Source organism: Salvelinus alpinus, chromosome 6 (genome assembly GCF_045679555.1).
Source record: "Salvelinus alpinus chromosome 6, SLU_Salpinus.1, whole genome shotgun sequence".
Taxonomy (NCBI): Eukaryota; Metazoa; Chordata; class Actinopteri; order Salmoniformes; family Salmonidae; genus Salvelinus; species Salvelinus alpinus.
This window is the reverse complement of record NC_092091.1, coordinates 6,627,660-6,655,189: the sequence shown is the minus strand read 5'-3', so window position 1 is coordinate 6,655,189 and position 27,530 is coordinate 6,627,660. Positions and strand designations below refer to the sequence as shown.

At 42.8% G+C, this 27,530-nt stretch overlaps 3 protein-coding genes across 15 annotated transcripts in view; 2 read left to right on the top strand and 1 right to left on the bottom strand.

Moving 5' to 3' along the window:
• Positions 1-857: 857 nt before the first annotated feature.
• LOC139577501 (dolichyl-diphosphooligosaccharide--protein glycosyltransferase subunit TMEM258) lies at positions 858-10,008 on the top strand. Of its 2 annotated transcripts, none has more exons than XM_071404532.1 (4): positions 858-983; positions 1,498-1,607; positions 7,900-8,029; positions 9,852-10,008. In XM_071404532.1, the coding sequence occupies exons 1-3, from the start codon at positions 981-983 to the stop codon at positions 8,024-8,026; spliced, it is 240 nt and encodes a 79-aa protein (XP_071260633.1). In that variant the 5' UTR covers positions 858-980; the 3' UTR covers positions 8,027-8,029; positions 9,852-10,008. The 2 variants fall into 2 exon arrangements, with proteins under 2 accessions (XP_071260633.1, XP_071260634.1); XM_071404533.1 differs by having other exon boundaries at positions 7,900-8,054.
• Positions 10,009-11,139: 1,131 nt separating this feature from the next.
• LOC139577499 (transmembrane protein 138-like) lies at positions 11,140-17,036 on the bottom strand. 9 transcript variants are annotated; one of them, XM_071404526.1, is made up of 7 exons: positions 16,429-16,992; positions 15,247-15,655; positions 13,912-14,035; positions 12,779-13,081; positions 12,482-12,653; positions 12,278-12,353; positions 11,140-12,113 (listed from the first exon to the last, which is right to left on the bottom strand). In XM_071404526.1, the coding sequence occupies exons 4-7, from the start codon at positions 12,904-12,906 to the stop codon at positions 12,001-12,003; spliced, it is 489 nt and encodes a 162-aa protein (XP_071260627.1). In that variant the 5' UTR covers positions 12,907-13,081; positions 13,912-14,035; positions 15,247-15,655; positions 16,429-16,992; the 3' UTR covers positions 11,140-12,000. The 9 variants fall into 9 exon arrangements, with proteins under 9 accessions (XP_071260627.1, XP_071260629.1, XP_071260631.1 ...); XM_071404528.1 differs by having other exon boundaries at positions 12,779-15,655; positions 16,429-16,620; positions 16,895-17,036; XM_071404530.1 differs by lacking the exon at positions 13,912-14,035 and having other exon boundaries at positions 12,779-13,002; positions 16,429-16,993.
• A 7,947-nt stretch (positions 17,037-24,983) lies between these two features.
• The window catches only part of cracr2b (calcium release activated channel regulator 2B), a 40,310-nt gene continuing 37,763 nt past the window's right edge, over positions 24,984-27,530 (top strand). Inside the window, exons 1-3 of one of the 4 annotated variants that reach the window (XM_071404516.1) lie at positions 24,984-25,304; positions 25,582-25,674; positions 26,865-27,018. The gene's annotated coding sequence lies outside the window, so the exon portion shown is untranslated. Of the gene's footprint in view, positions 25,305-25,445; positions 25,675-26,864; positions 27,019-27,530 lie in introns of those variants that run through there. The other 3 variants (XM_071404517.1, XM_071404518.1, XM_071404519.1) reach the window with 3 other exon arrangements.

Below are 27,530 nucleotides of genomic sequence, written 5' to 3'. Positions count from 1 at the left end.
CGGCTTTTACCTGTCTCACTGGATAAGAAATCACAGAGAGAGAGAGAGAGAGAGAGCGAGAGGGTAGAGAATTCAAGGAGTTTGTCTGATGGGAATCCGTGATGTCATCGGCCTCCATCTTGCTTGAGAAACAGCAGAGAACTAAAGAGGAAAAGGCCATCCTGTGCCGTGTCACACCGTGTCATACCTGGACCACCGATTGAGATGTGGCTTTTTGTTAAGGAAATCAGGTGTTAAATTACACTTTAAATCTTTACTTCATTTTTAAATAGGTTTATCTTATTACTCTAATTCTTATGGCTTAAAGCCCTTCAGAACACTAAAATACTTAATGAAAGCATAAATACCCCTCCTTCATTCACCTCTATACTAGTCCTGTTCCTGCTTTTAAAGTTCTCCCTATAAATGTGTGCTTTTTAGTCTTACCTCTTACTTTATTTTTAATACACGATCATGACATTTATTTTGGAGTCTTTGCTGTTTTGTATTTTTTGTGTGTTAAAGAGCATGTTGTCATAATATGAATGCAGTAAATAAAATATTGATTGAAAACAAAATGTGTATTTTGGTTGATTGATGGCCATGGGGAGTTTAGGTCTACATATGTTATTGTGTGTGAGAGAGAGAGAGAGGGAGGGTGAGAGTGAGAGAGAGGGGGAGACAGAGAGACAGAGAGAGAGAAGAGAGAGGGAGGGAGGGTGAGAGAGAGAGAGGGAGAGAGAGGAGAGAGAGAGAGAGAGAGAGAGAGGGGGGGGGGGGAGATTAGATCCCACTAGCACAAAATAATTTCATGTAAAGGAATACGTTTGGGAATAAACCATTGAATAAATAAACGTTGGATTTAGAGTGAAACTGTTTTTCTCCAGCCCGCTAGGTGGCGGCCAAGTATTTTTATGTGGTCTTGAGAACCTCTGGAGAACTGACGTGGCTCTTTCCTCTTTGGTTCTGCAGTAGGAGCAAGCAAGCATCAACTCAACAAAATGGTAAGGGATTTGGATCTAATGCGCGGTTTTCTAATAATAACTTGACTATGAAATGCTGCTTATAGCTACGTAATGCCATTTGTCTAAATGAAAACCTGACATTTAATTGATTAAAATGGTTGAAGCGAGACATTTCCGTGTTGCAATGGGAATAGCTTTGTTAGCCAACGGTAGCTTGTCATTCGACGTTATGTTTGTAGCTATCAGTTAATCGAATAACAGTAAATATGTTTCGATGGGAATACAGTAACTATTTAAAATAACTGAGCAATAAATACCAAGCTTAGGTAGCAAGCAAACACCCAGTACAGCCTCCCACAGACGGTTCCAAAGAAGACTATCTTATTCAACTGTCATGATAGTCAGTCAGGTTGATGTGTACCTAGTTAATTATATTTATGTAGTTTTAAACCCAAACATTTGTTTTTATTTACAAATGTGGAATATTGTCCTGATGTCCTAAACCAGAAACACACACCGAGTGAATCTCTCTACATTGTCTCTGTTCCCTCAGGAGCTGGAGGCGATGACCAGATACACCAGTCCGGTGAACCCGGCAGTCTTCCCCCACCTCACCGTGGTTCTACTGGCTATCGGGATGTTCTTCACTGCGTGGTTCTTTGTGTATCCTTCCATGGCCGTCTATCATCATAGTGACTGTTTATTTTGACCGTGAATCCTGGCCGTCTGTCTGCATAGTGACTGTTTATTTTGACCGTGAATCTGTCTGCATAGTGACTGTTTATTTTGACCGTGAATCTGTCTGCATAGTGACCGTTTATTTTGACCGTGAATCTGTCTGCATAGTGACTGTTTATTTTGACCGTGAATCTGTCTGCATAGTGACCGTTTATTTTGACCGTGAATCTGTCTGCATAGTGACCGTTTATTTTGACCGTGAATCTGTCTGCATAGTGACCGTTTATTTTGACCGTGAATCTGTCTGCATAGTGACTGTTTATTTTGACCGTGAATCTGTCTGCATAGTGACTGTTTATTTTGACCGTGAATCTGTCTGCATAGTGACTGTTTATTTTGACCGTGAATCTGTCTGCATAGTGACTGTTTATTTTGACCGTGAATCTGTCTGCATAGTGACCGTTTATTTTGACCGTGAATCTGTCTGCATAGTGACCGTTTATTTTGACCGTGAATCTGTCTGCATAGTGACCGTTTATTTTGACCGTGAATCTGTCTGCATAGTGACTGTTTATTTTGACCGTGAATCTGTCTGCATAGTGACTGTTTATTTTGACCGTGAACCTGTCTGCATAGTGACCGTTTATTTTGACCGTGAATCTGTCTGCATAGTGACTGTTTATTTTGACCGTGAATCTGTCTGCATAGTGACCGTTTATTTTGACCGTGAATCTGTCTGCATAGTGACTGTTTATTTTGACCGTGAATCTGTCTGCATAGTGACTGTTTATTTTGACCGTGAATCTGTCTGCATAGTGACCGTTTATTTTGACCGTGAATCTGTCTGCATAGTGACCGTTTATTTTGACCGTGAATCTGTCTGCATAGTGACTGTTTATTTTGACCGTGAATCTGTCTGCATAGTGACTGTTTATTTTGACCGTGAATCTGTCTGCATAGTGACTGTTTATTTTGACCGTGAATCTGTCTGCATAGTGACTGTTTATTTTGACCGTGAATCTGTCTGCATAGTGACTGTTTATTTTGACCGTGAATCTGTCTGCATAGTGACCGTTTATTTTGACCGTGAATCTGTCTGCATAGTGACCGTTTATTTTGACCGTGAATCTGTCTGCATAGTGACGTTTATTTTGACCGTGAATCTGTCTGCATAGTGACTGTTTATTTTGACCGTGAATCTGTCTGCATAGTGACCGTTTATTTTGACCGTGAATCTGTCTGCATAGTGACCGTTTATTTTGACCGTGAATCTGTCTGCATAGTGACCGTTTATTTTGACCGTGAATCTGTCTGCATAGTGACTGTTTATTTTGACCGTGAATCTGTCTGCATAGTGACTGTTTATTTTGACCGTGAATCTGTCTGCATAGTGACTGTTTATTTTGACCGTGAATCTGTCTGCATAGTGACTGTTTATTTTGACCGTGAATCTGTCTGCATAGTGACCGTTTATTTTGACCGTGAATCTGTCTGCATAGTGACCGTTTATTTTGACCGTGAATCTGTCTGCATAGTGACCGTTTATTTTGACCGTGAATCTGTCTGCATAGTGACTGTTTATTTTGACCGTGAATCTGTCTGCATAGTGACTGTTTATTTTGACCGTGAATCTGTCTGCATAGTGACCGTTTATTTTGACCGTGAATCTGTCTGCATAGTGACTGTTTATTTTGACCGTGAATCTGTCTGCATAGTGACCGTTTATTTTGACCGTGAATCTGTCTGCATAGTGACTGTTTATTTTGACCGTGAATCTGTCTGCATAGTGACTGTTTATTTTGACCGTGAATCTGTCTGCATAGTGACCGTTTATTTTGACCGTGAATCTGTCTGCATAGTGACCGTTTATTTTGACCGTGAATCTGTCTGCATAGTGACTGTTTATTTTGACCGTGAATCTGTCTGCATAGTGACTGTTTATTTTGACCGTGAATCTGTCTGCATAGTGACTGTTTATTTTGACCGTGAATCTGTCTGCATAGTGACTGTTTATTTTGACCGTGAATCTGTCTGCATAGTGACCGTTTATTTTGACCGTGAATCTGTCTGCATAGTGACTGTTTATTTTGACCGTGAATCTGTCTGCATAGTGACTGTTTATTTTGACCGTGAATCTGTCTGCATAGTGACTGTTTATTTTGACCGTGAATCTGTCTGCATAGTGACTGTTTATTTTGACCGTGAATCTGTCTGCATAGTGACTGTTTATTTTGACCGTGAATCTGTCTGCATAGTGACCGTTTTATTTTAACCGTGAATCTGTCTGCATAGTGACCGTTTTATTTTAACCGCGAATCTGTCTGCATAGTGACTGTTTATTTTGACCGTGAATCTGTCTGCATAGTGACTGTTTATTTTGACCGTGAATCTGTCTGCATAGTGACTGTTTATTTTGACCGTGAATCTGTCTGCATAGTGACCGTTTTATTTTAACCGTGAATCTGTCTGCATAGTGACTGTTTATTTTGACCGTGAATCTGTCTGCATAGTGACCGTTTTATTTTAACCGTGAATCTGTCTGCATAGTGACCGTTTTATTTTAACCGTGAATCTGTCTGCATAGTGACCGTTTTATTTTAACCGCGAATCGTGACCGTCTTTGTACCCCTATTGTGTTTGCAAACATTGCCACATGAGGGCGATGCGCGTTGGTGTCAGAACAAGGGGGAGTTCTCATAGAACATGTATGAGTGCATTTCACACTACTTTTGGATTTTAAGCCTCATATGAACGTCCTGTTTAATATATTGTTTGGCATCATCGCAAATCAACTGCTTTATATTTACACTTTAACTAGTGAAACGTCTCTTTGCTAACTTTTGCTACAGTCTATATCAATGAGCGTTAGCATTCTAGCTAACAACTGCTTCATCCAAAATAGGTAAATTTACAATTATCTTAGCGACCGTTCAAGCAAGAATCGAAACATAATTGTAAGTTTGAGAACCCCCCCAATTTAAAAAAAAACATTTTGTTTAGAAGTAGTAACTTAAATCTAGGCTGTTGAATTGGCGCACACACTGCCGCCGAGAGTCAGTGTGTGGGGTTCTGGAATCCGTGTTTAAACGTTGTCCAGGGGGAGTTGATTGGGGTGTTTAAACGTTGTCCGGGGGGAGTTGATTGGGGTGTTTAAACGTTGTCCGGGGGGAGTTGATTGGGGTGTTTAAACGTTGTCCGGGGGAGTTGATTGGGGTGTTTAAACGTTGTCCGGGGGAGTTGATTGGGGTGTTTAAACGTTGTGCGGGGGAGTTGATTGGGGTGTTTAAACGTTGTCCGGGGGAGTTGATTGGGGTGTTTAAACGTTGTCCGGGGGAGTTGATTGGGGTGTTTAAACGTTGTCCGGGGGAGTTGATTGGGGTGTTTAAACGTTGTCCGGGGGAGTTGATTGGGGTGTTTAAACGTTGTCCGGCGGGAGTTGATTGGGGTGTTTAAACGTTGTCCGGCGGGAGTTGATTGGGGTGTTTAAACGTTGTCCGGCGGGAGTTGATTGGGGTGTTTAAACGTTGTCCGGCGGGAGTTGATTGGGGTGTTTAAACGTTGTCCGGCGGGAGTTGATTGGGGTGTTTAAACGTTGTCCGGCGGGAGTTGATTGGGGTGTTTAAACGTTGTCCGGCGGGAGTTGATTGGGGTGTTTAAACGTTGTCCGGCGGGAGTTGATTGGGGTGTTTAAACGTTGTCCGGCGGGAGTTGATTGGGGTGTTTAAACGTTGTCCGGGGGGAGTTGATTGGGGTGTTTAAACGTTGTCCGGGGGGAGTTGATTGGGGTGTTTAAACGTTGTCCGGGGGGAGTTGATTGGGGTGTTTAAACGTTGTCCGGGGGGAGTTGATTGGGGTGTTTAAACGTTGTCCGGGGGGAGTTGATTGGGGTGTTTAAACGTTGTCCGGGGGGAGTTGATTGGGGTGTTTAAACGTTGTCCGGGGGGAGTTGATTGGGGTGTTTAAACGTTGTCCGGGGGGAGTTGATTGGGGTGTTTAAACGTTGTCCGGGGGGAGTTGATTGGGGTGTTTAAACGTTGTCCGGGGGAGTTGATTGGGGTGTTTAAACGTTGTCCGGGGGGAGTTGATTGGGGTGTTTAAACGTTGACCGGGGGCAGTTGATTGGGGTGTTTAAACGTTGTCCGGGGGCAGTTGATTGGGGTGTTTAAACGTTGTCCGGGGGCAGTTGATTGGGGTGTTTAAACGTTGTCCGGGGGCAGTTGATTGGGGTGTTTAAACGTTGTCCGGGGGGAGTTGATTGGGGTGTTTAAACGTTGTCCAGGGGGGAGTTGATTGGAGGAGTTCTCATAGAACATGTATGAGTATAAAGCACACTGAGTATGAAGGCTTCTGTTCCAGCCCCGTACTGATGCACCAATGTCAACTAAATCTCCCTTTGGGTCTCTAGGATTGAAGAACATTGATAAAACCCACCTTAAGGTATAGTGTATTCAGACCCGTTCCCTTTCTGCACATTGTTACGTTAGAGACTTATTATAAAATTGATTTAAAAAAATGTCTTCTCAATCTACACACAATACCCCATAATGACAAAGCGAAAACAGGTTTAGAACATTTTGCAAATGTATTTAAAAAAACATACCTTATTTAAATAGGTAAATATTTGTGATGCGACTCAATTGAGCTCAGGTGAATCCTGTTTCCATTGATCTTTCTTGAGATGTTTCTACAACTTGGGAGTCCACCTGTGGTAAATTCAATTGATATGTCATGATTTGGAAAGACAGGTGTGTGCCTTTCCAAGGTCTCACAGTTCATGTCAGAGCAAAAAACAAATAATGAGGTCAAATGAATTGTCCGTAGAGCTCCGAGACAGTATTGTCAAGGCACAGATCCGGGGAAGGGTACCAAAGAATGTGTGCAGCATTAAGAGGCCACTGTGTTCTTGGGGACCTTCATCATTCCTAAATGGAAGAAGTTTGGAACCATCAAGACTCTTCCTAAAGCTGGCCGCCCGGCCAAACTGAGCAATCTGGGGAGAATGGTCAGGGAGGTGACCAAGAACCCGATTGTCACTCTGACAGAGCTCTAGAGTCTATCTGTGGAGATGGGAGAACCTTCCAGAAGGACAACCCATCTGCAACACTCACCAATCAGGCCTTTATGGTAGTGACCAGACGGAAGCCACTCCTCAGTAAAAGGCACATGACAGTCCGCTTGGAGTTTGCCAAAAGGCACCTAAAGGACTCAGACCATGAGAAACAAGATTCTCTGGTCTGATGAAACTGAGATTGAACTCTTTGGCCTGAATGCCAACCGTCACGTCTGTAGGAAACCTGCTACGGTGAAGCATGGTGGTGGCAGCACCATGCTGTGGGGATGTTTTTCAGCCACAGGAACTGGGAGTACGCTCAGGACCTCAGACTGGGGTGAAGATTCACCTTCCAACGGGACAACGACCCTAAGCACACAGCCAAGACAACGCAGGAGGCGCTTCGGGACAGGTCTCAATGTCCTTGAGGGGCCCAGCCAGAACCCAGGGTTTATAACCCGATTGAACATCTCTGGAGAGACCTGAAAATAGCTGTGCAGCAACACTCCCCATCCAGCCTGACAGATCTTGAGAGGATCTGCAGAGAAGAATGGGACAAACTCCCCAAATACAGGTGTGCCAAGCTTGTAGCGTAATACCCAAGAAGACAAGGGTGTAATCACTGCCAAAGGTGCTTCAACAAAGTACTGAGTAAAGGGTCTGAATACTTATGTAAATGTGATATTTCAGTTTTTATTTTTAATACATTTGTAAACATTTCTAAAACTGTTTTTGCTTTGTCATTATGGGTCGTGTGTGTGTGTGTGTGTGTGTGTGTGTGTGTAGATTGATTGGGGGGGGGGACCATTGAATCGACTTTTAGAATAAGGCTGTAACATAAACATGTGGAAAAAGAGGTCTGAATACTTTCCGAATGAGCTGTACATGTATTGACTGAGATTTGACATCCTTAACAAAACGACTGAAGTAGACTAAATCTATTTAACGACATGAGTTCATGCAGAATTAACTTTTGGGGGGGGGGTCCAAAATAAAATGCCATTTGGAGACATTTACATTTAAGTCATTTAGCAGACGCTCTTATCCAGAGCGACTTACAAATTGGAAAGTTAATACATATTCATCCTGGTCCCCCCGTGGGGAATGAACCCACAACCCTGGCGTTGCAAGCGCCATGCTCTACCAACTGAGCCACACGGGACCACTGATCTTCTCAAACTGATCTTAACGTTCCCTGTTTTGTTTAGCACCTTAACGGTCTCCCAGCTACGAGGTGACGTCCACTAAGTACACCAGAGACGTGTACAAAGAGCTGCTCATCTCCCTGGTGGCGTCTCTCTTCATGGGCTTCGGAGTGTTGTTTCTCCTACTGTGGGTCGGCATCTATGTCTGACGGGTAAGGGAACATCTATGTCTGACGGGTAAGGGAACATCTACGTCTGACGGGTAAGGGAACATCTACGTCTGACGGGTAAGGGAGCATCTACGTCTGACGGGTAAGGGAACATCTACGTCTGACGGGTAAGGGAACATCTACGTCTGACGGGTAAGGGAACATCTACGTCTGACGGGTAAGGGAACATCTACGTCTGACGGGTAAGGGAACATCTATGTCTGACGGGTAAGGGAACATCTATGTCTGACGGGTAAGGGAACATCTATGTCTGACGGGTAAGGGAACATCTATGTCTGACGGGTAAGGGAACATCTATGTCTGACGGGTAAGGGAACATCTATGTCTGACGGGTAAGGGAACATCTATGTCTGACGGGTAAGGGAACATCTATGTCTGACGGGTAAGGGAACATCTGTGTCTGACGGGTAAGGGAACATCTGTGTCTGACGGGTAAGGGAACATCTGTGTCTGACGGGTAAGGGAACATCTGTGTCTGACGGGTAAGGGAACATCTGTGTCTGACGGGTAAGGGAACATCTGTGTCTGACGGGTAAGGGAACATCTGTGTCTGACGGGTAAGGGAACATCTGTGTCTGACGGGTAAGGGAACATCTGTGTCTGACGGGTAAGGGAACATCTGTGTCTGACGGGTAAGGGAACATCTGTGTCTGACGGGTAAGGGAACATCTGTGTCTGACGGGTAAGGGAACATCTGTGTCTGACGGGTAAGGGAACATCTGTGTCTGACGGGTAAGGGAACATCTGTGTCTGACGGGTAAGGGAACATCTGTGTCTGACGGGTAAGGGAACATCTGTGTCTGACGGGTAAGGGAACATCTGTGTCTGACGGGTAAGGGAACATCTGTGTCTGACGGGTAAGGGAACATCTGTGTCTGACGGGTAAGGGAACATCTGTGTCTGACGGGTAAGGGAACATCTGTGTCTGACGGGTAAGGGAACATCTGTGTCTGACGGGTAAGGGAACATCTGTGTCTGACGGGTAAGGGAACATCTATGTCTGACGGGTAAGGGAACATCTATGTCTGACGGGTAAGGGAACATCTATGTCTGACCGGTAAGGGAAGTGATCACGGCGACTTGGAATCGCTTTTTGTGACATCTTAACTCGTCTTTAAAATGTGGCTGCAAGGATAGATAGCCTAGCGGTTAGAACGTTGGGACAGTAACCGACAAAAGGCTGGTTTGAATCCCCGAGCCGGCAAGGTGGAAACATCTGCTGTTCATTCCTTGAGTACTGCTCTCCGGGCGCCGATGACGTCGGTCTTTTTAAGGCAGCCCCCTAACCTCTGATTCAGAAGGGTTGGGTTGAATGTATTGTTGTGCAACTGACTAGATATCCTTGTTTGTGATTGCTGCAAAAAATTAATGGCTCTTTGAGGACGTTAATTAACGTTTTTCTGAATCTGACTGACCCATAAGAGTTGGCAAGATAGTACATGTCTATCTGGGTCCAGGCTAATGAAATGGAGAGTTGTGCACACTCAACAATACAAATTATTAAACCCATTTTTAAACAGAGACTCCAAGTGATATGACGTTATCATAAACAGTGGCACAAACAAAGAATGTGTGACGCAAGAGGTTGCAAGAAGCACCCAGGTAGGCTACTGAGATTGCGGCTCTCTCTAGCGACGTGCTAGCTGCGTGACAAATCTCAACTAGCTGTGCCTCTTGCTTCGTACTAATCTTTGTTCCTGTCATAAATCACCCTTATATGGTCATGTCACTTCCCTAGATCTACCTTCTTAAAAGTTAACTCATTCACCATAGTGTTTTGTCCCTGTGTGTGTTCTGTTTACAGATTGTTATATTGATACAGAAGAACATTCCAGTGGAACAGGAGAAGGACATGAAATGGGCTCCACTACAAGATGGTTATAGATTGGATTGCACTGACAAGACAGTGGGGACTGTGGGTTGGGGTGGCCTTTCAATAAATAAGAGACATTTGTACAAAACTGCATAGTATTTTCTGACAATTCTTCTGCACTGACTTGCAGTTTTTAAATAGGATTGTAGCATTAGTGATGCTGTCCCATAATATGCTGACCCAGAGGCATCTTCGAAGTTGACTTGTGTTTACAATTTACGCTGCTAACCTATTGCTTTCATTAAGTTTCCGTCCAATCAGGGAAAGGCAGGAAAGGAAGCGGTTTAGAATTAAGTCAGTGGACTGTACTTCAACTAGAAATGAACAGTCCACTGACTAATCTTTCGGAGGCGACGAGGAAACACTCTCCTCCACTCGCAAGTTCATCAGGCAAATGACATTTATAGGGGTGGATCCCAAAACAAGTGTACAACTAATGTAGCATACTGTTTTACCATAGGAGCATGCTTTTCACTTTCCAGAACAAGAGTTTTGAATCCACTGTGAAGGACACGACTACTATCGAGGGGAGGTACTTTCCATTCACCTGACACTCCATCACTTATCTATTTCCGGGTCACGGAGGAGAGCCGGACAGAGGATGGGTCTTATGCCCCATTGTATTGAAGCCCGTGTGGCAGTGACTGCAACTTTATTTGAAACTGGTTTGATAGTGTAACTAGTAATATTCATAAAGTGACGATTGGTCAGGCCTAGATCCTAACTGCAAGGCCACTGGCTTTACCTTGAACGGACCACAGTAGGCTGAGAACCATAGGTTACAGATCTCTTGTCTTTCTAAATGTAACATACAGCAGTATGTAAGGCCCAGGGGGATGGAGTGAATTACATTTCAGAGCACCGGAAACTATTTGTGGAGAGTAGGCTATTCTGAGAGAGGTGGTGCCTTAATCTCAAAAAATAAAAAGTCACTTTTAACCTGGTACATCGTCTACACTATAATACTCTCATGATCATCCAGCCTGGTGCGTAACCTTGAGTGGTATTTTATAGCCTGAACTCCAGACCTGTTTTATTGCTAACATTCCACTCCTTTTACTAAGTGTCATAGACACAGAATACAGAGTGGAATGTTAGCACAGGTCTGGATTTCAGGCTAGTTATTTTGTAGTTAAATGAGGTTATCGTCATAGTAAGTGGAAATACTTCCTTTATAGTTTGACCATTTAAGATTCAGATGAGTTAAGAAAAAAAAAAATCCATGTAGAAAATGAATTTAATAAAATTAGGAAAAAAAGGTGTATTGACAATTTGAACTTTACGGTTTAAAAAACAACAACGAATATCCATACATTTTGTAAACGGCACATCTTATGTACAAGACAAACTGAACCAAGAAGCTCCATTCAATCTGTAACGCAGAAGATCAGCATTATATAGCAGAGACTTCCTTCACGGTAAACGTTGCATACGTCGTCTCAACAGGAAATGACCTTGATATTTCAACCACGCTACAACACAGACCTTCTGGATTGAATCGAGCCCCAGGACTTCCTCTCTCACCTGAGACGGGAAACAGTAACAACTCCTATATATACACTGTTCCAGAACCAGGCGTGGATCCCAAATTGCATTCTATTCCCCATTTAGTGCACTATATTAGGGAATAGGGTGCAGTTTGGGATGCTTCGGTATCCCATTTAAGTAAAAACACTAAATGAATAGCCGTCATTATAAATGTACTGTTTTAAAAACAGGAAGGAAAGTCTGCCTCAGATTGTCCTTTAGTGTCTTGTCTACTTCTTGTTACAACATCAGTCCATATTTGTGTAGTGTAGTACATGTACTTGATGATCCATCACTGCTGTACAAACCCAGTGCAGTTTCTCACTTTTCCGTTAGCTCCATCCTAGCCCCGAGTCATTTTCAGTGGGGAAAACCGTTTTGATGCGGGAAAACAAATGGTTATTTCTTATTGGACAAGGCCAGGGAGTTCCTCCCTGTTTCATGCCTAATGAACATGGCTCACCCAGGCAGTGAGTCACCACAGAGCCTTGCAGGCCTCGCCTGGTAATAAATCCTTTTGGGGGGTGTAATTGTTCCTTCCATTTCCTCCTTCTCACTGACGAGCTCTGGCAAAGGCATCCCTCAGCCAGACAGAATCCTGATACAGCCGCGGGTCGCCCAGACACTCTGCTGTCCGTTTGTAGACGTAGTAATACAACACTGCAGCTGTGGAACAGAACACAAGAAGTTACACGACACCAACACGTTGTTTAGTATTAGTCTTGTGAAAAGAAGCGACCACTTATTACGCCTCAAAAGGCCGATACATAAGGCTGAATAAATACTTGCAAGACCAGTGTGTGGGTCTTTCTTTTCTTCAGAGAACTTACCAACCCTCTGGAAAACGAAGAGGACACGCAGGCCATTCGTCCAGATGAAACGATTGGATTCCAGCCATCTCAGGTTCTATAGGAAACAAAATAATAGCAGACGTGATCAAATGTTTATAAAAAAAAACTCTACAGGTGGGCATAATGCCTTTTCTGCTGACAGTTAATGTAGAATCCTTTCTGTGTGTGTGTTTCTGCACGTACCACTACCCAGCAGTGAAAGGAGATGCTGAGGGTGAGGTAGATGGCACACAGCATCAGTAAGCCTTTAAACCTCTCCAGTAGCAGGGCGACCAGACCGACCTGGAACACGTACGTGTTAAACATCATCAGCAGAATGATGATCACGTTGAACAGGATGGCTATATCCTGGATACTGGAACACACAGGTAATACATCAATTACAATCCCAGTAGAACATCTAACAAAATGTAAGATAAATAACTAGCTATTAAATTTAATGTTAAAAACAAAAAACTACAAAACCAATCATGTACGTACATGAACAGCACTAGCTGGATGACGGGCGCTGCCCTGAGCAGCTCGCTGAAGGAGTTGACAAACAGGTCATAGGTCAGCAGACCCAGCTGGACCATCAGGACCAGCGAGTAGTTGCTGGTCTGGAGCATGTCAAGGTGTAAGTCTGGCTACATAGCCCAGGGACACCTGCACACAGCTGGGATGAGCTTCACACATTCACAGCCTCTAGCTCCCTCCGTCTCCGGCTGTGTTTACAGACAGACCAATGATTAATTTTTTTATTCTCTTCTCCAGTAAACGGTCTTTTAACCAATCAGATCAGCTCTGAAAAAAGATCAAAAGAAAAATTGTTACAAATAATCAGAATTGGGCTGCTTGTGTTGCTCCGTGGTGACAGCTATCTGAGGGGACACTACGACTAAAGCTACAGCTAGCCAGCGTCAGTTGGCGTCACATTCCAGCTCAGGCTTCATCCGTACTACAACGGTGGATATTGTTAGTCCGGCTGCTGCTATGGAGACAAAATGTTGAAACGTCAAGCCATGGGAGAGTCAGTGCTGCTAGTCGAACACAGAACTCTTCATTTGAGATAACGCTGAGACCTCAAGCCATGGGAGAGTCAGTGCCACATTTTAATTTGTGCCAAAATGAAAGTAATCTGACAAATTCAACAGGCTATGGTGTGAAATAGGCTTTCAGAAGTTCCATCTTTATTTTATTACTTATTGTTAACGTCGTCGGTGGTGAGGTGCTTCTCAATGCACAAGCACCTTTTCAGGGATGTAAACTGCTGAGGGACCAAAAAGGTGACACTTTTTTTTTTGCGCTGAAACATGCAGAAAAAAATTGTATTTCCACCTAGCAGGGGGGGTTAACTAATTAAACAATACAGAATATGATCTACACGATCCGTCTCTGTGTGTAAAATACAAAGTGGTTCATGTGAACCGAACTCACAGCTAATAAAATGTAAAGAAAGCAATCCAATGTTATTTGTTGCCTAGACTTGACTGCAAATGACACTCAAATCTTGAGGGGGAAAAAAACACATATTTGGGCTCCACTGCACATTACTACATTGTACACTTCCTGCCTGTAGACATCTGTTCTACAATGTGCCAGCAAAGAGGGAAAGTGTGTGCTGTTCCTTTCACCTCCAAAGTGGCCTCCAGTTTAAGCCAGGCCCAGCTCCGGCTACACATGATCCCTGAATCCACTTGTTTAACAAGCAACGCTTCATTTTCACTCAATTCTCTCATCCTGAAAATTAACCACATACTGTAGAGGAGAAACATTAGTTAAGATAGTGGCTCATTTCCTTCATTTTGTGGCTTGAGTCAAATACTTTCTGTAGAACAAACTTCACGTCAGGATAGGCAACCGAAATTAATAAATGTGTGTTATATTAAACAGAGGGAGTGAAATGTTGGCAATAAACATTTCAGAACAACTATGGCTGAATTATTATCCTTACACTTTCAAAAATACTAGTCGAATAAGACATGGGAGAGATGACGTATTTTGGCAAAGAGATTTATTTATAGACTAATACAAAATCAGTAGCGGATTTAGGTACGGGCGACATGCGGCATCTTGCTGTGGGCGGCACGGGTGCATGCGGTGATGGGGGGGGGGTCGCCCAGGGCGGCATACAAGCTAAAACCGCCACACACCTTGAAACAAATAGCTAAACCGAAAACTGCAGACAAACATGCTTTGTTCTTAACTGACTTGCCTAGTTAAATAAAGGTTAAATAAAACATTTTAAAAATACCTCTTCGTTATCGTTCAGGGGAGGACGCGCTGCTGTAACTGACAAGCTGTCTTTCCAGAGCGGGCGCTGATGCTGTAACTAGTAAGTTGGTTGCCTCTGCTTTGCATTCTGTTATGTAAACGATTGGCTGAGCCTTGGACACAGCCAGTATTGCTCCAAACGTGCATCAATTGTTCGCTTACAGCCAGTAGTGATCCAAACCCACCCCACCCCCCCTCCCAAACTTTTCTCATCGGATCTACACGAATCACGTAGGTCACCTATTTTGGATTCAAAACCATGAATTTGACCGAAAGGTGACTAGTTTGCATCCTTGCTTTCCCCCCCACACCAATCGATAAAACAATTGTATTAAGTCATCTGCAAGTTGTACTGTGCGTGAAGTTTAAAATGCATTCTGTTATTACTAAATATGTAATGTGATAGATATTTTAACATGAATATTTCTTTAACACAAAAAAAAAACAAATATTTAATATCGGTTATCTACTTCAAATGAAGGAGATGAGCCTGAACTCGTGGCTCAGACACTTCATTCAAGATACATGAAGTTAACCTGCCCGGGATCAGTTTAGCACTGAAGGACTTGTTCCCCGACATAAAAATGCACCTGGCTAAAAGGTGAGCCACTTTTGTGGAACCGGTTATTCCGAGTTGGAACTCGAAATTTGTTCAAAAAAGGCTACTTCACTAACTCCTCAAACCACGTACTTACTAGAGGGCTCTGGATTTCAGTCCGTCGACCCTCCGGTGGCCCTTCAGGCTACCTGCCTCCCCAACCATGAGCCTGGTCACCACCTTTACTTTGATTTCCACAATTCACTGATGTTTAGATGCCTTTAAATCTCCTTCATTCAGTATTATAAACATTCATTCAACTCCTAATTACAGTCAAATTTCATGTTCTGTCAAAAAAAAAACTCAGAGGTCTTTCCATCTTCTTAGTTCCTGTGCAATTTCACCAGTGTTCAGGGACGTAGGCTGTGTGCTTGTCATCTAGGCAGAGAGCCCTTCAATCCTAAATCTGCTGGTAACCAAACTGAACAGATGGGACTGGAGTCACTGAGACGAGAATACAAGGCAGGTTTTCAGCTTCATCATGATCTTCCCAATCTAGCCCCTCCCTGAAATGAGATGTGAAGAGTTGTTTAAAATTGTTGTTCTAGGTTTGGAAAATGATTCTGCCTTATGGATTTAAAATGATAAAAGTCTTGACAGTAACGTTAGTATTTCAGAGCTAAATATAAACTAACCATTCTCCCTGCTGTCCCCCTGTTCTTCTGGTCAAGAGCCAAAGCGCGGTGTAACTAACTAGCTACCGCAGAGTAGTGTGAGCTAAACCTGTCACACAGGTAAACAGCCAAGGAGAGGTCACGGTAAGGATTACAGATTAAAAGAAATGGTGGGCCAAATGGCATCCTATTGACTAATGCAATTATTTCTTAGTCACGGGGTGTCTGTGTAGTAGACACCACTCACCGTCTGTTATAGTTTCTTGGCTGCCGTCCTTTCTAAAATAACGTTACGCCAAGCTAATTTTAGCTGACTAGCATCAAGCGTTGTTGTTCACATGATCTAGTTATCCTGCTCTCAAACCAAGCGAGAGCCAAAACAAACACTTGGGCAGCTAACCTCACAGTTCTTACAGACGGACTATTAGTTAGCTAACTAGTTCATCTTAAATGATAAGTAGTGTAACGTTAACGTTCGCAAAATACAATGAGTTACAAAACGAACGTTAACTAGGGACCCAGACAAATAGCAAGTATGCTAACGTTAGCTAGCTAATCAGCATGCGCCTGTGAGAAAAACTAACAGTATTGTTCAACACTGCCATCGGCGCTGAAGTTAGTTTTTTACTACAAGATAAAAAAAATAAACGTATAATGAATGTTACCTTCTTTTTTTTTACGGGTTGGACGAAGTATTGAGCAGCCACCGTCTTCTAGCTCATTAGCTAGCTGTAGCCAAAGGCCGTCTTTGCTTCGCAGGCTTTTCTTCGAATACCATGGAAACGCCATTACCGTTCACTTTCAGCTTGTAGTCCTAAAACCCGGAAATAAATTCCCTCTCATTCGTTCAGCCATCCCTATGGTTAAAATGAATAGTAAAAGAATAGGGTTTTTGGAATAAAACGTCGAAAAATAAGGTCTGAGGTTAACACAGGTTTAGGAGATCGTATACGTTTTGGTCTATGAGATAATAGCAGCCAGTTAACGTTACCCTAATGAATTATGAAGCCTTTGTGCTTTAAAAAAAAAGGTACATACATTCTTTAAAATGCACAAACACTAACGTTAGCTGATGAAGATTCTCACCGAACAAAACGTATAAAATACTCTAAGCCTGTGTTTACCACATACCTTAGTTTCGGCATTTATTTTCCACATAACCTTTATAGTGGGAGGGGGGTCGTTTTCTCGTGTGGGCAAAAGACCGTCCTCTCCATCCTGGTCATGGCTAGAAGGAATACGGCTTTTGTAAAAATGTACGTCATACTCCCGTTCACTTTAACCAGAGTTTGTGTTTTACACAGCGTCGTATTCTACAAGACTGCTTGATTTACACATCAACACCTGTTGGCTAGCTACATTACATCGTAATTTCTCGCTCGTAGAATTTAGAGGACAGCGGCTAGAGGGCCGTGTTTTCGAGGTTCTGAGTACTGCTCTGTTCTACTTGACCATTATTGCACCCACCTGGTGTCTCAGCTCTACAGGTCCGTGATGGGAAGAATTTAAATATCTTTTCATCTTTCTTTTCATACACTGACTGGCCACCAGATTACAGAAACTATTGCAATGAAACTGAAGTAATGGAATAGCAATAACTATAACGTTAGCAATGGGAATATAGTCTGAGAGATAGTCATTTTTTGATTTTTTTCCCCTTTAAAAACACCAACAACAACAAAGAAGTGAAACTCTTAAAGAATGGAGCCGTCGCTCTCCTAATGTAAAGAGTGGAACCTTCGCTCCCCTAATGTAAAGAGTGGAACCTTCGCTCCTCTAATGTAAAGAGTGGAGCCGTCGCTCCCCTAATGTAAAGAGTGGAGCCGTCGCTCCCCTAATGTAAAGAGTGGAACCTTCGCTCCCCTAATGTAAAGAGTGGAACCGTCGTTCCCCTAATGTAAAGAGTGGAGCCGTCGTTCCCCTAATGTAAAGAGTGGAGCCGTCGCTCCCCTAATGTAAAGAGTGGAGCCGTCGCTCCCCTAATGTAAAGAGTGGAACCGTCGCTCCCCTAATGTAAAGAGTGGAACCGTCGCTCCCCTAATGTAAAGAGTGGAGCCGTCGCTCCCCTAATGTAAAGAGTGGAACCGTCGCTCCCCTAATGTAAAGAGTGGAACCGTCGCTCCCCTAATGTAAAGAGTGGAACCGTCGTTCCCCTAATGTAAAGAGTGGAACCGTCGTTCCCCTAATGTAAAGAGTGGAGCCGTCGCTCCCCTAATGTAAAGAGTGGAGCCGTCGCTCCCCTAATGTAAAGAGTGGAGCCGTCGCTCCCCTAATGTAAAGAGTGGAACCGTCGCTCCCCTAATGTAAAGAGTGGAGCCGTCGCTCCCCTAATGTAAAGAGTGGAACCGTCGTTCCCCTAATGTAAAGAGTGGAGCCGTCGCTCCCCTAATGTAAAGAGTGGAACCTTCGCTCCCCTAATGTAAAGAGTGGAACCGTCGCTCCCCTAATGTAAAGAGTGGAACCGTCGCTCCCCTAATGTAAAGAGTGGAACCGTCGCTCCCCTAATGTAAAGAGTGGAACCGTCGCTCTCCTAATGTAAAGAGTGGAACCGTCGCTCCCCTAATGTAAAGAGTGGAACCTTCGCTCCCCTAATGTAAAGAGTGGAACCGTCGCTCCCCTAATGTAAAGAGTGGAACCTTCGCTCCCCTAATGTAAAGAGTGGAACCGTCGCTCCCCTAATGCAAAGAGTGGAACCTTCGCTCCCCTAATGTAAAGAGTGGAGCCGTCGCTCCCCTAATGTAAAGAGTGGAACCTTCGCTCCCCTAATGTAAAGAGTGGAGCCGTCGCTCCCCTAATGTAAAGAGTGGAACCGCCGTTCCCCTAATGTAAAGAGAGGAACCGCCGTTCCCCTAATGTAAAGAGTGGAACCGCCGTTCCCCTAATGTAAAGAGTGGAACCGTCGTTCCCCTAATGTAAAGAGTGGAACCGTCATTCCCCTAATGTAAAGAGTGGAGCCGTCGCTCCCCTAATGTAAAGAGTGGAACCTTCGCTCCCCTAATGTAAAGAGTGGAACCGTCGCTCCCCTAATGTAAAGAGTGGAACCTTCGCTCCCCTAATGTAAAGAGTGGAACCTTCGCTTTCTTAATATAAATATAATATAAATATAAAACCTCTTAAAGGATCCGCCCATTTCCCCCCCATTTTTCCTCATTTTTCCCCTCAAATGACATACCCAAATCTAACTGCCTGTAGCTCAGGACCTGAAGCAAGGATATGCATATTCATGATACCATTTTAAAGGAAACACTGAAGTTTGTGGAAATGTGAAATTAATGTAGGAGAATATAACACATATCTGGTAAAAGATAATACAAAGAAAAAAAAATGCGTTTTTTCGAATTTAAGCTTTCTGCCAATATCAGATATGTCTATGTCCTGGGAAATTTTCTTGTTACTTACAACCTCATGCTAATCACATTAGCCTACGTTAGCTCAACGGTCCCGCGGGAGACCCACCCATCGATCCTGTAGTAGAGGTTTAACCAACAATGCAGTTTTAAGAAAATACCTTAAAAAAAAGTAAGAGATAAGAATAACTAATATTTAAAGCGCAGCAGTAAATAACAACAGCTATATACTGGGGGTGCCTGTACAGAGACAATGTGTGGGGGCACCGGTGTCGAGGTAATTGAGGTAATATGTACATGTAGGTAGAGTTAAAGTGACTATGCATAGATACTAACAAGAGAGTAATAGCAGCGTAGAAGAAGGGGAGGGGGGTTCAATGCAAATAGTCTGGGTAGACCTTTGATTAGCTGTTCAGGAGTCTTATGGCTTGGGTGTAGAAGCTGTTTAGAAGCCTCTTGGACCTAGACTTGGCGCTCCGGTACCGCTTGCCGTGCGGTAGCAGATAGAACAGTTCATGGCTGGAGTCTTTGACAATTTTTAGGGCCTTCCTTTGACACCGCCTGGTATAGAGGTCCTGGGTGGCAGGAAGCTTGGCCTCGGTAATGTACTGGGCCGTACGCACTACCCTCTGTAGTGCCTTGCGGTCGGAGGCCGAGCAGTTGCCGTACCAGGCGGTGACGCAACCCTTCAGGATGCTCTCGATGGTGGAAACTTCGCTCTCCTAATATAAAGTTGAATCCTCTCCACCCTTCTCCATTTCTTCTCTCCTCTCTCTTTTGTCTCCTCACCGCTCCTCTCCTCCCTTCCTTTCCACTCCCATACATTTTCTCTGCTCCTTTTTTTATTTTATTTTATTTATTTCACCTTTATTTAACCAGGTAGGTCAGTTGAGAACAAGTTCTCATTTACAACTGCGACCTGACCAAGATAAAGCAAAGCAGTGCGATCACAAACAACAACACAGAGTTACACATGGAATAAACAAACATACAGTCAATAACACAATAGAAAAAATGAAAGTCTATATACAGTGTGTGTTCAAATGGCGTGAGGAGGTAAGGCAATAAATAGGCCATAGTAGCAAAGTAATTACAATTTAGCAGATTAACACTGGAGTGATAGAGCAGATGGATGTTAGACCTACCCACTATGCACTTGTGGAGACGTTTGGATTGGCGTAAGTATTATGATAATGGCTGATACAACCCTAACCCTTGTTTGATTGGTTAGTGTGTAGTCCTAGATGTGTTTTTACTCTGGTGTTTTGTATGTTAGGATGTGTTATGTATATTTAGATGTGTTTTTACTCTGGTGTTTTGTATATTTAGATGTGTTTTTACTATGGTGTAATGTATGTTAGGATGTGTTATGTATATTTAGATGTGTGCGTGGTGTTGGATTCTGGGGTAAACGTTGAACATTGTTATACTCAGAGTATAGGAACATTAGTTCCACAAGAGACATGAGGGGTCGCCATAATGAAGCTTGGGAGGGGCTGAGTGCAGGGAAAACAATAATTTGTGACAGTACTGATAAGGGGAGAAACCGTTGAAGGCTCATATCACTTAGTTCCCTGCTTAGCAAGAATGATGCAATGTTTAGAGATAAGGAGGAGACTCCACCCAAAGTGGGGTATGAATACTACCACGGGGGAAGCCATGTTTTTGTCTGAATTACAGCTGTGTCGACCCTTTGGGAAGAATAATCTTGGTTAAGCTTCTCTCATGTCCGTGAGTTATTTACTCTGACAAGTAGAACCTAACAGTGTGTTAACGCCCACAGATGTTCCTTGTTTTACCTTACCTTGTTTTACCTCACCTTGTTTTACCTCACCTTGTTTTATCTTACCTTGTTTTATCTTACCTTGTTTATCTTGTTCCCAGCATCTTGGTTCCTGTGCTTTTCTCCTCGGCCTCCTGTTCTGTGAGAGAAACCACACCACAAACTCAATAGGATTTTGAGAAAGAGTTCTTTGTCAGAGGCCATATTGTAGAATGGAAATGTTAAATGTAACGTAGATAATCGAAAACAATCTCTACTTTGATAGTATTCTGGAATAATCTCATTGTCTACAGTATGGGCTGGTTTCCCAGTCTCATAAAATAGTTTATTTGTCCAGGACTAGGCTTAAGACAGGAGAGGACAAAAGAAAGGGGTTAGTACATCAGATAAGACACCAGATAAGACACAGTACAGTACACCAGATAAGACACAGTACATCAGATAAGACACAGTACAGTACATCAGATAAGACACAGTACACCAGATAAGACACAGTACAGTACATCAGATAAGACACAGTACAGTACATCAGATAAGACACAGTGCAGTACATCAGATAAGACACAGTGCAGTACATCAGATAAGACACAGTACAGTACATCAGATAAGACACAGTGCAGTACATCAGATAAGACACAGTGCAGTACATCAGATAAGACACAGTACAGTACATCAGATAAGACACAGTACAGTACATCAGATAAGACACAGTGCAGTACATCAGATAAGACACAGCACACCAGATAAGACACAGTACAGTACATCAGATAAGACACAGTACACCAGATAAGACACAGTGCAGTACATCAGATAAGACACAGCACACCAGATAAGACACAGTACAGTACACCAGATAAGACACAGCACACCAGATAAGACACAGTACAGTACATCGGATAAGACACCAGATAAGACACATTACACCAGATAAGACACAGTACAGTACATCAGATAAGACACAGTGCAGTACATCAGATAAGACACAGTGCAGTACATCAGATAAGACACAGTACAGTACATCAGATAAGACACAGTACAGTACATCAGATAAGACACAGTGCAGTACATCAGATAAGACACAGCACACCAGATAAGACACAGTACAGTACATCAGATAAGACACAGTACACCAGATAAGACACAGTGCAGTACATCAGATAAGACACAGCACACCAGATAAGACACAGTACAGTACACCAGATAAGACACAGCACACCAGATAAGACACAGTACAGTACATCGGATAAGACACCAGATAAGACACATTACACCAGATAAGACACAGTACACCAGATAAGACACAGTACAGTACACCAGATAAGACACAGTACACCAGATAAGACACAGTACACCAGATAAGACACAGTACAACACTATCAACTTGGCAGGAACTAATGGGGATCCATAATAAACCCCAGGAAGAGTAGCTGCTGTCTTGGCAGGAACTAATGTGGATCCATAATAAACCCCAGGAAGAGTAGCTGCTGCCTTGGCAGGAACTAATGGAGATCCATAATAAACCCCGGGAAGAGTAGCTGCTGCCTTGGCAGGAACTAATGGAGATCCATAATAAACCCCGGGAAGAGTAGCTGCTGCCTTGGCAGGAACTAATGGGGATCCATAATAAACCCCAGGAAGAGTAGCTGCTGCCTTGGCAGGAACTAATGGGGATCCTTCATAAATACAAATACCTTTATTGTGCATCGTTGTAAACATTAACCAACTTACCATTTGTGTTTCCCTCTTCTTATCACTCGCATGTTTATCCTTGCCCTGGTGGCAGGTTCTCCTACCGACCACCAGGAAGGGGGTTCCATCATAAGGAACATATTTGAGTTCCCAATGCAAGTTTTTTCACGATGGGAGATCTGAGAAGTTAAACAAATGACACAAGTTAGAATAGCAGTTTATCTCTACAGCTAGTTTGATGGATAATCTAAAATCGATTAATAACACACACACACACACACAGACACACACACACACACACGTCTACTTATCTAGCTATCTTACGCCAGTCAACGGAGTTAGCTAGCTTGATAACTAGCTTACTAACGGCCAGTGGCGGTCGGTGCCATTTTAAGATGAGGGAGGACAATACTTTCTTTAATGAGCGTGGCCTTATTTCTATTACAGCATATTGGATGACTGTCATTCATATTTCCATTCACCCAGTTCAATGTAACATCGATTGGTTTAAGCTACTACATGATACTCTAATTTTCCCTATACCCATCATGAGGTTGCAACGACCCAGACTATGAATTCAACGTAGGTGCCGCAGGTCGAGAGACAAATTTGAGGGGACAGACAGTGACAACATGGACAGACAGTGACACATCCAATACCGCTTTGCACACTCTTGCCTGCATCTAGCTGACCTAAGGTGTAATCATAAGTCCAACATTTGCAAACTAAAGTTTCTATTGGACAAATTCAGGTAATGTTTATCCCACGTTTCGTTCCGTTTGCTTCCATTTAAGAAAGTTTTTCAACAGAATCGGTCAGAATGAATACATCCCTGATCACACGCAAACAGTTGACTTTCATAGCCACATACAAACAGCTCGTTGTATTCCTTCTCGCATCAACGCTCTCTCCTCCTCTCACCTTTTCCCTTCGCTTGTGGACTTCAGCGCACAACACATCAGCTGTCTGAGACCAGGCGTAAAAACCTTTCCAAGCCAAACCTTCATATCATGACTGCAGCTAGCTCACCATATTAGCTAAAGTAACGTCATAGTCAACATAGTAATGATGCCTTACAGTGTAGTAATCAGTTTAGCAGTTTCACGGGCGGGCCCCGGCGGCAATACATTTGTAAAACCAAAGCTTACCATGACTTGGAAGAGTTCCCATGTTGGATAGTCATAGACAGTTGGCTAACATAGCATCCCTCTGTTTGAGCCGGGTGTTTGAGTAGGCTAAACTAGCTAGCTGCATTTGCTAGCTCAGTAAGTGAAACAAAAACCAACGAAATCAAGCTCTCTCTTTCTCGCTTCTCCTTCATTTTTGAAGAAATTAATTTGTTAAAATCTGTTCAACTATTGTCTTTCTCTATCTTTGAGTCAACTACTCACCACATTTTATGCACTGCAGTGCTAGCTAGCTGTAGCTTATGCTTTCAGTACTAGATTCATTATCTGATCCTTTGATTGGGTGGACAAGATGTCAGTTCATGCTGCAAGAGCTCTGATAGGTTGGAAGACCTCCTCCGGAAGTTGGCATAATTACTGTGTAAGTCTATAAAAGGGGGTGAGAACCATGAGCCTCCTAGGTTTTGTATTGAAGTCAATGTACCCAGAGGAGGACGGAAGCTAGCTGTCCTCCGGCTACACCATGGCCTGGTTCCATAGCCTGGTTCCTCTCTAGGTTTCTTCCTAGGTTTTGGCCTTTCTAGGGAGTTTTTCCTAGCCACCGAGATTCTACACCTGCATTGCTTGCTGTTTGGGGTTTTAGGCTGGGTTTCTGTACAGCACTTCGAGATATTAGCTGATGTACGAAGGGCTATATAACATAAAATAAACTTGATTGACTATGGTGCTACCCTACAGAGTGCTGTTGAGGCTACTGTAGACCTTCACTGCAAAATAATGTGTTTTAATCAGTTATTGGGTGAAGTGAATATTTAGTATAGATTTATCTAAAAAAATATGACTTTTAAATGTTTCAGTATTAAAAAATAAAATAAAAAATCACTGAAAAGGATGGTCCTCCCCTTCTTCCTCTGAGGAGCCTCCACTGCTAACGACCTAGATTAATAACGCTCCTTGAATGAATTCCAATTCACCCTTCTGTCCAGACGCTTCATCCTTTTTGTTTACCACAAATGTGGTCCTTGTTTCCTGTTTATAATGCTTCAGATGGTCTTCAAAAGCTTTCAGGCTAGTAAAATACTATTCCCGAGACAACTCCACAGTAGTTACATCGGCGCACCTGGAAAAGACTGGACTATTACGTCACTTTGACAAATTCGGTATCCCTTCTAGCCATGACCCTCTCTCCTCCGTGACCCGGAAACTGATAAGTCGTCGAGGAGCGTGTCAATCACAGAGCTATACATTCCTTAGTGGGCACCCCCAGTAAGGTCCCCCTCCCTCCTTGATAGCCACCTTTTGGTGAACCCCATTTGAATCAGCTGTTGTATTGTTGGAAGAGAAAACCACCCACACGAAACAAATAGCTACTTATTGTTGTAGATATAAAATGTATTGCAAAACAAACTTCATTTGTTTTGATCACAAACATTTTTGGGGGGAATCCACCCATGTAAACGTCATTTGCCTAATGACGCACGAGTGGAAAAGTGCCGTCTCATTTCAAAGGAGCGCAATTCCATCCACATTCTCTCCTTTTGACCCTTTTCAAAAGGAGGCGAGAGAGTGAGGACAGAGGAGAGAGGACGCAGGAGGTGAGTACCTCTAATTGATAAAATACCCATAGCCCTTTTGCGTACTTCATGTTTACTTATCTACACCAAAGATTGTGGATAAATTAAGATAAAAAAAAAAAAGGTCCGTTCCTGTCTACTTAAAGGGGTGGCTCTCCCATAGACGCCAATTCGATTGCAGCTGGGTCTGGTCTACTTAGTTGATTATCTTCCATTGAAACAAGAAAACACGAGGGAGTGGGATGTCTCGCTTCCTCTTTCGTCTGTGCTTCACGAAACTTTACGGTAACACCAACAGGTTCCAAATGCGCCCTCCAGTGACTTACAGGGAAAGTTTAAAGTCCCTCGGTGAACACACAGGTCGTTGACACCTGGGACAAGTATCGGAGAGGTGAGTCGGACGCTTCAAAACGAGTATGTTACGAGTATTATATCTTAAAGACCATTACATATTAAATTCTGCTCTGGCAGGGTCATAATATACATGTTTTTTATTTTTTAGTTGATGTGATAATGAACTTACACGCCTACTGTTCAGCTTTTTAATAACACATAGCTTCACAGTGGATCAGGTTTCCCCGAACTACTGTACATTGCTTTCTGTAGTTATTCATTAACCACGGCCTGAGTAGGAACACTTCAGTTTTGGATTAAAGAAACAAACTGAATTATAAATATATATTTTATTCTTACTTTATTCTTATTCATGAATAATCACTACACAGTATTTTACAAAGCCATCTACATTCTAAAGGTGGTATTTTAGATATAGTAAAGTGGTTTTATTTACGTTTTTATATGTTTTAGTACAGTTAGTATACATGTATTTTCATAGATGTTCCATCCATACAGCAGGTAAGACACTCTTATCTGACCCTGGCTGGTGTTATTCATGGCAGAGAGTTGTTGTTGGTTCATGTTTTTAGTAGTTTATATATTTAATGTTTTAGTGGTTTATATATTTAATAAAAAAAAACTTTTAGTAGTTTATATGTTTCATTTAAAAAAAAAAAAATAGTCGTTTATATGGTTAATGTTTTTAGTCGTTTTATATATTTCCAAATACTTCATGTGGTATCATCAAATATCTATCAATGTGCTCAGAATAATGTGTTACTATTTGGTGCATATTATGGTATTATCTTTAAACATGTAGTCATTTTTGAGATGCATATTATATTCTCGTCAGCAGTATCGTACCAGTTTGTCTGGTAAATGGTAAACAACACAGAATGTAGGAACTCAAAAGCATTTTGATGGATTCTGTTTTTGGTGGAATTTTATCTAATAGGGTAACTTTGAAATATATATCATATAAAATAAAAAACATAATTTCTTTCCAGTCGGAAGTTTCGGATAGAAAATAAATATTTTAATTTGAATAAGTATAGGCCGAAATCACTGTAGAATCCTTGATGCCTCGGTCCCTAATATATATATTCTGATTCCATTAATTCTACCATATCTCTCTACCACATAATAATTGCAGGCAATCGTAATGGTAATGTCAATGCAAAACCACTGCAAATGCTTCATTTGCATGTCCCTCTCCCCTGGCCATGCCACCTGATGGCCACACAGACAGACGCACAGCCAGCCACACAAACAGCCACACAGACAGCCAGCCAGACAGAAGGGACAGACAGACGCACAGACAGAAGGGACAGACGCACAGACAGAAGGGACAGCCGCACACACAGACAGACAGAGGGTATCATCACATGACACCATCCTGGTGAGTATTATTTATATCCTGGTGCTCAGTGGAGGGCAGACCTGGGTTCAGATTCTATTAGAAATCTGTCAAATAGTTTCAGCGTTGGCTCTAGCCTGCCTGGAGTGACAGATGGACGGGGTTTTGCCGTTTTAGGACTATTCTCTTGTTCCATTAAAGCTCAGGAAAGCTCAAGCAAGCACAGATATAAGGGTGTGCATCCTAATAATCTGTCCTTCTTCCTTCCTTCCTGTGCACTCCTTCACCTCTTCCCCCCACAAATGTAAAGCTGTAACCTGATAGTGAACCAATGTATTTGTTTCTCTGGAAATGCCATCACAATGTCCCTTGGGCTGTTTACTGTTTGATAACACATGGAGCAGATGGGTCCTTCCCTTCTGCAGGACGTAGGCTACACAGTACACACATTACATTATACACTAGTGGTTCAATGTAGGAGACAAGGACACTTTTTAATGGTAGTGTTCTAGGCGTAGTGTACTAGGGGTAGTGTACTAGGGGTAGTGTACTAG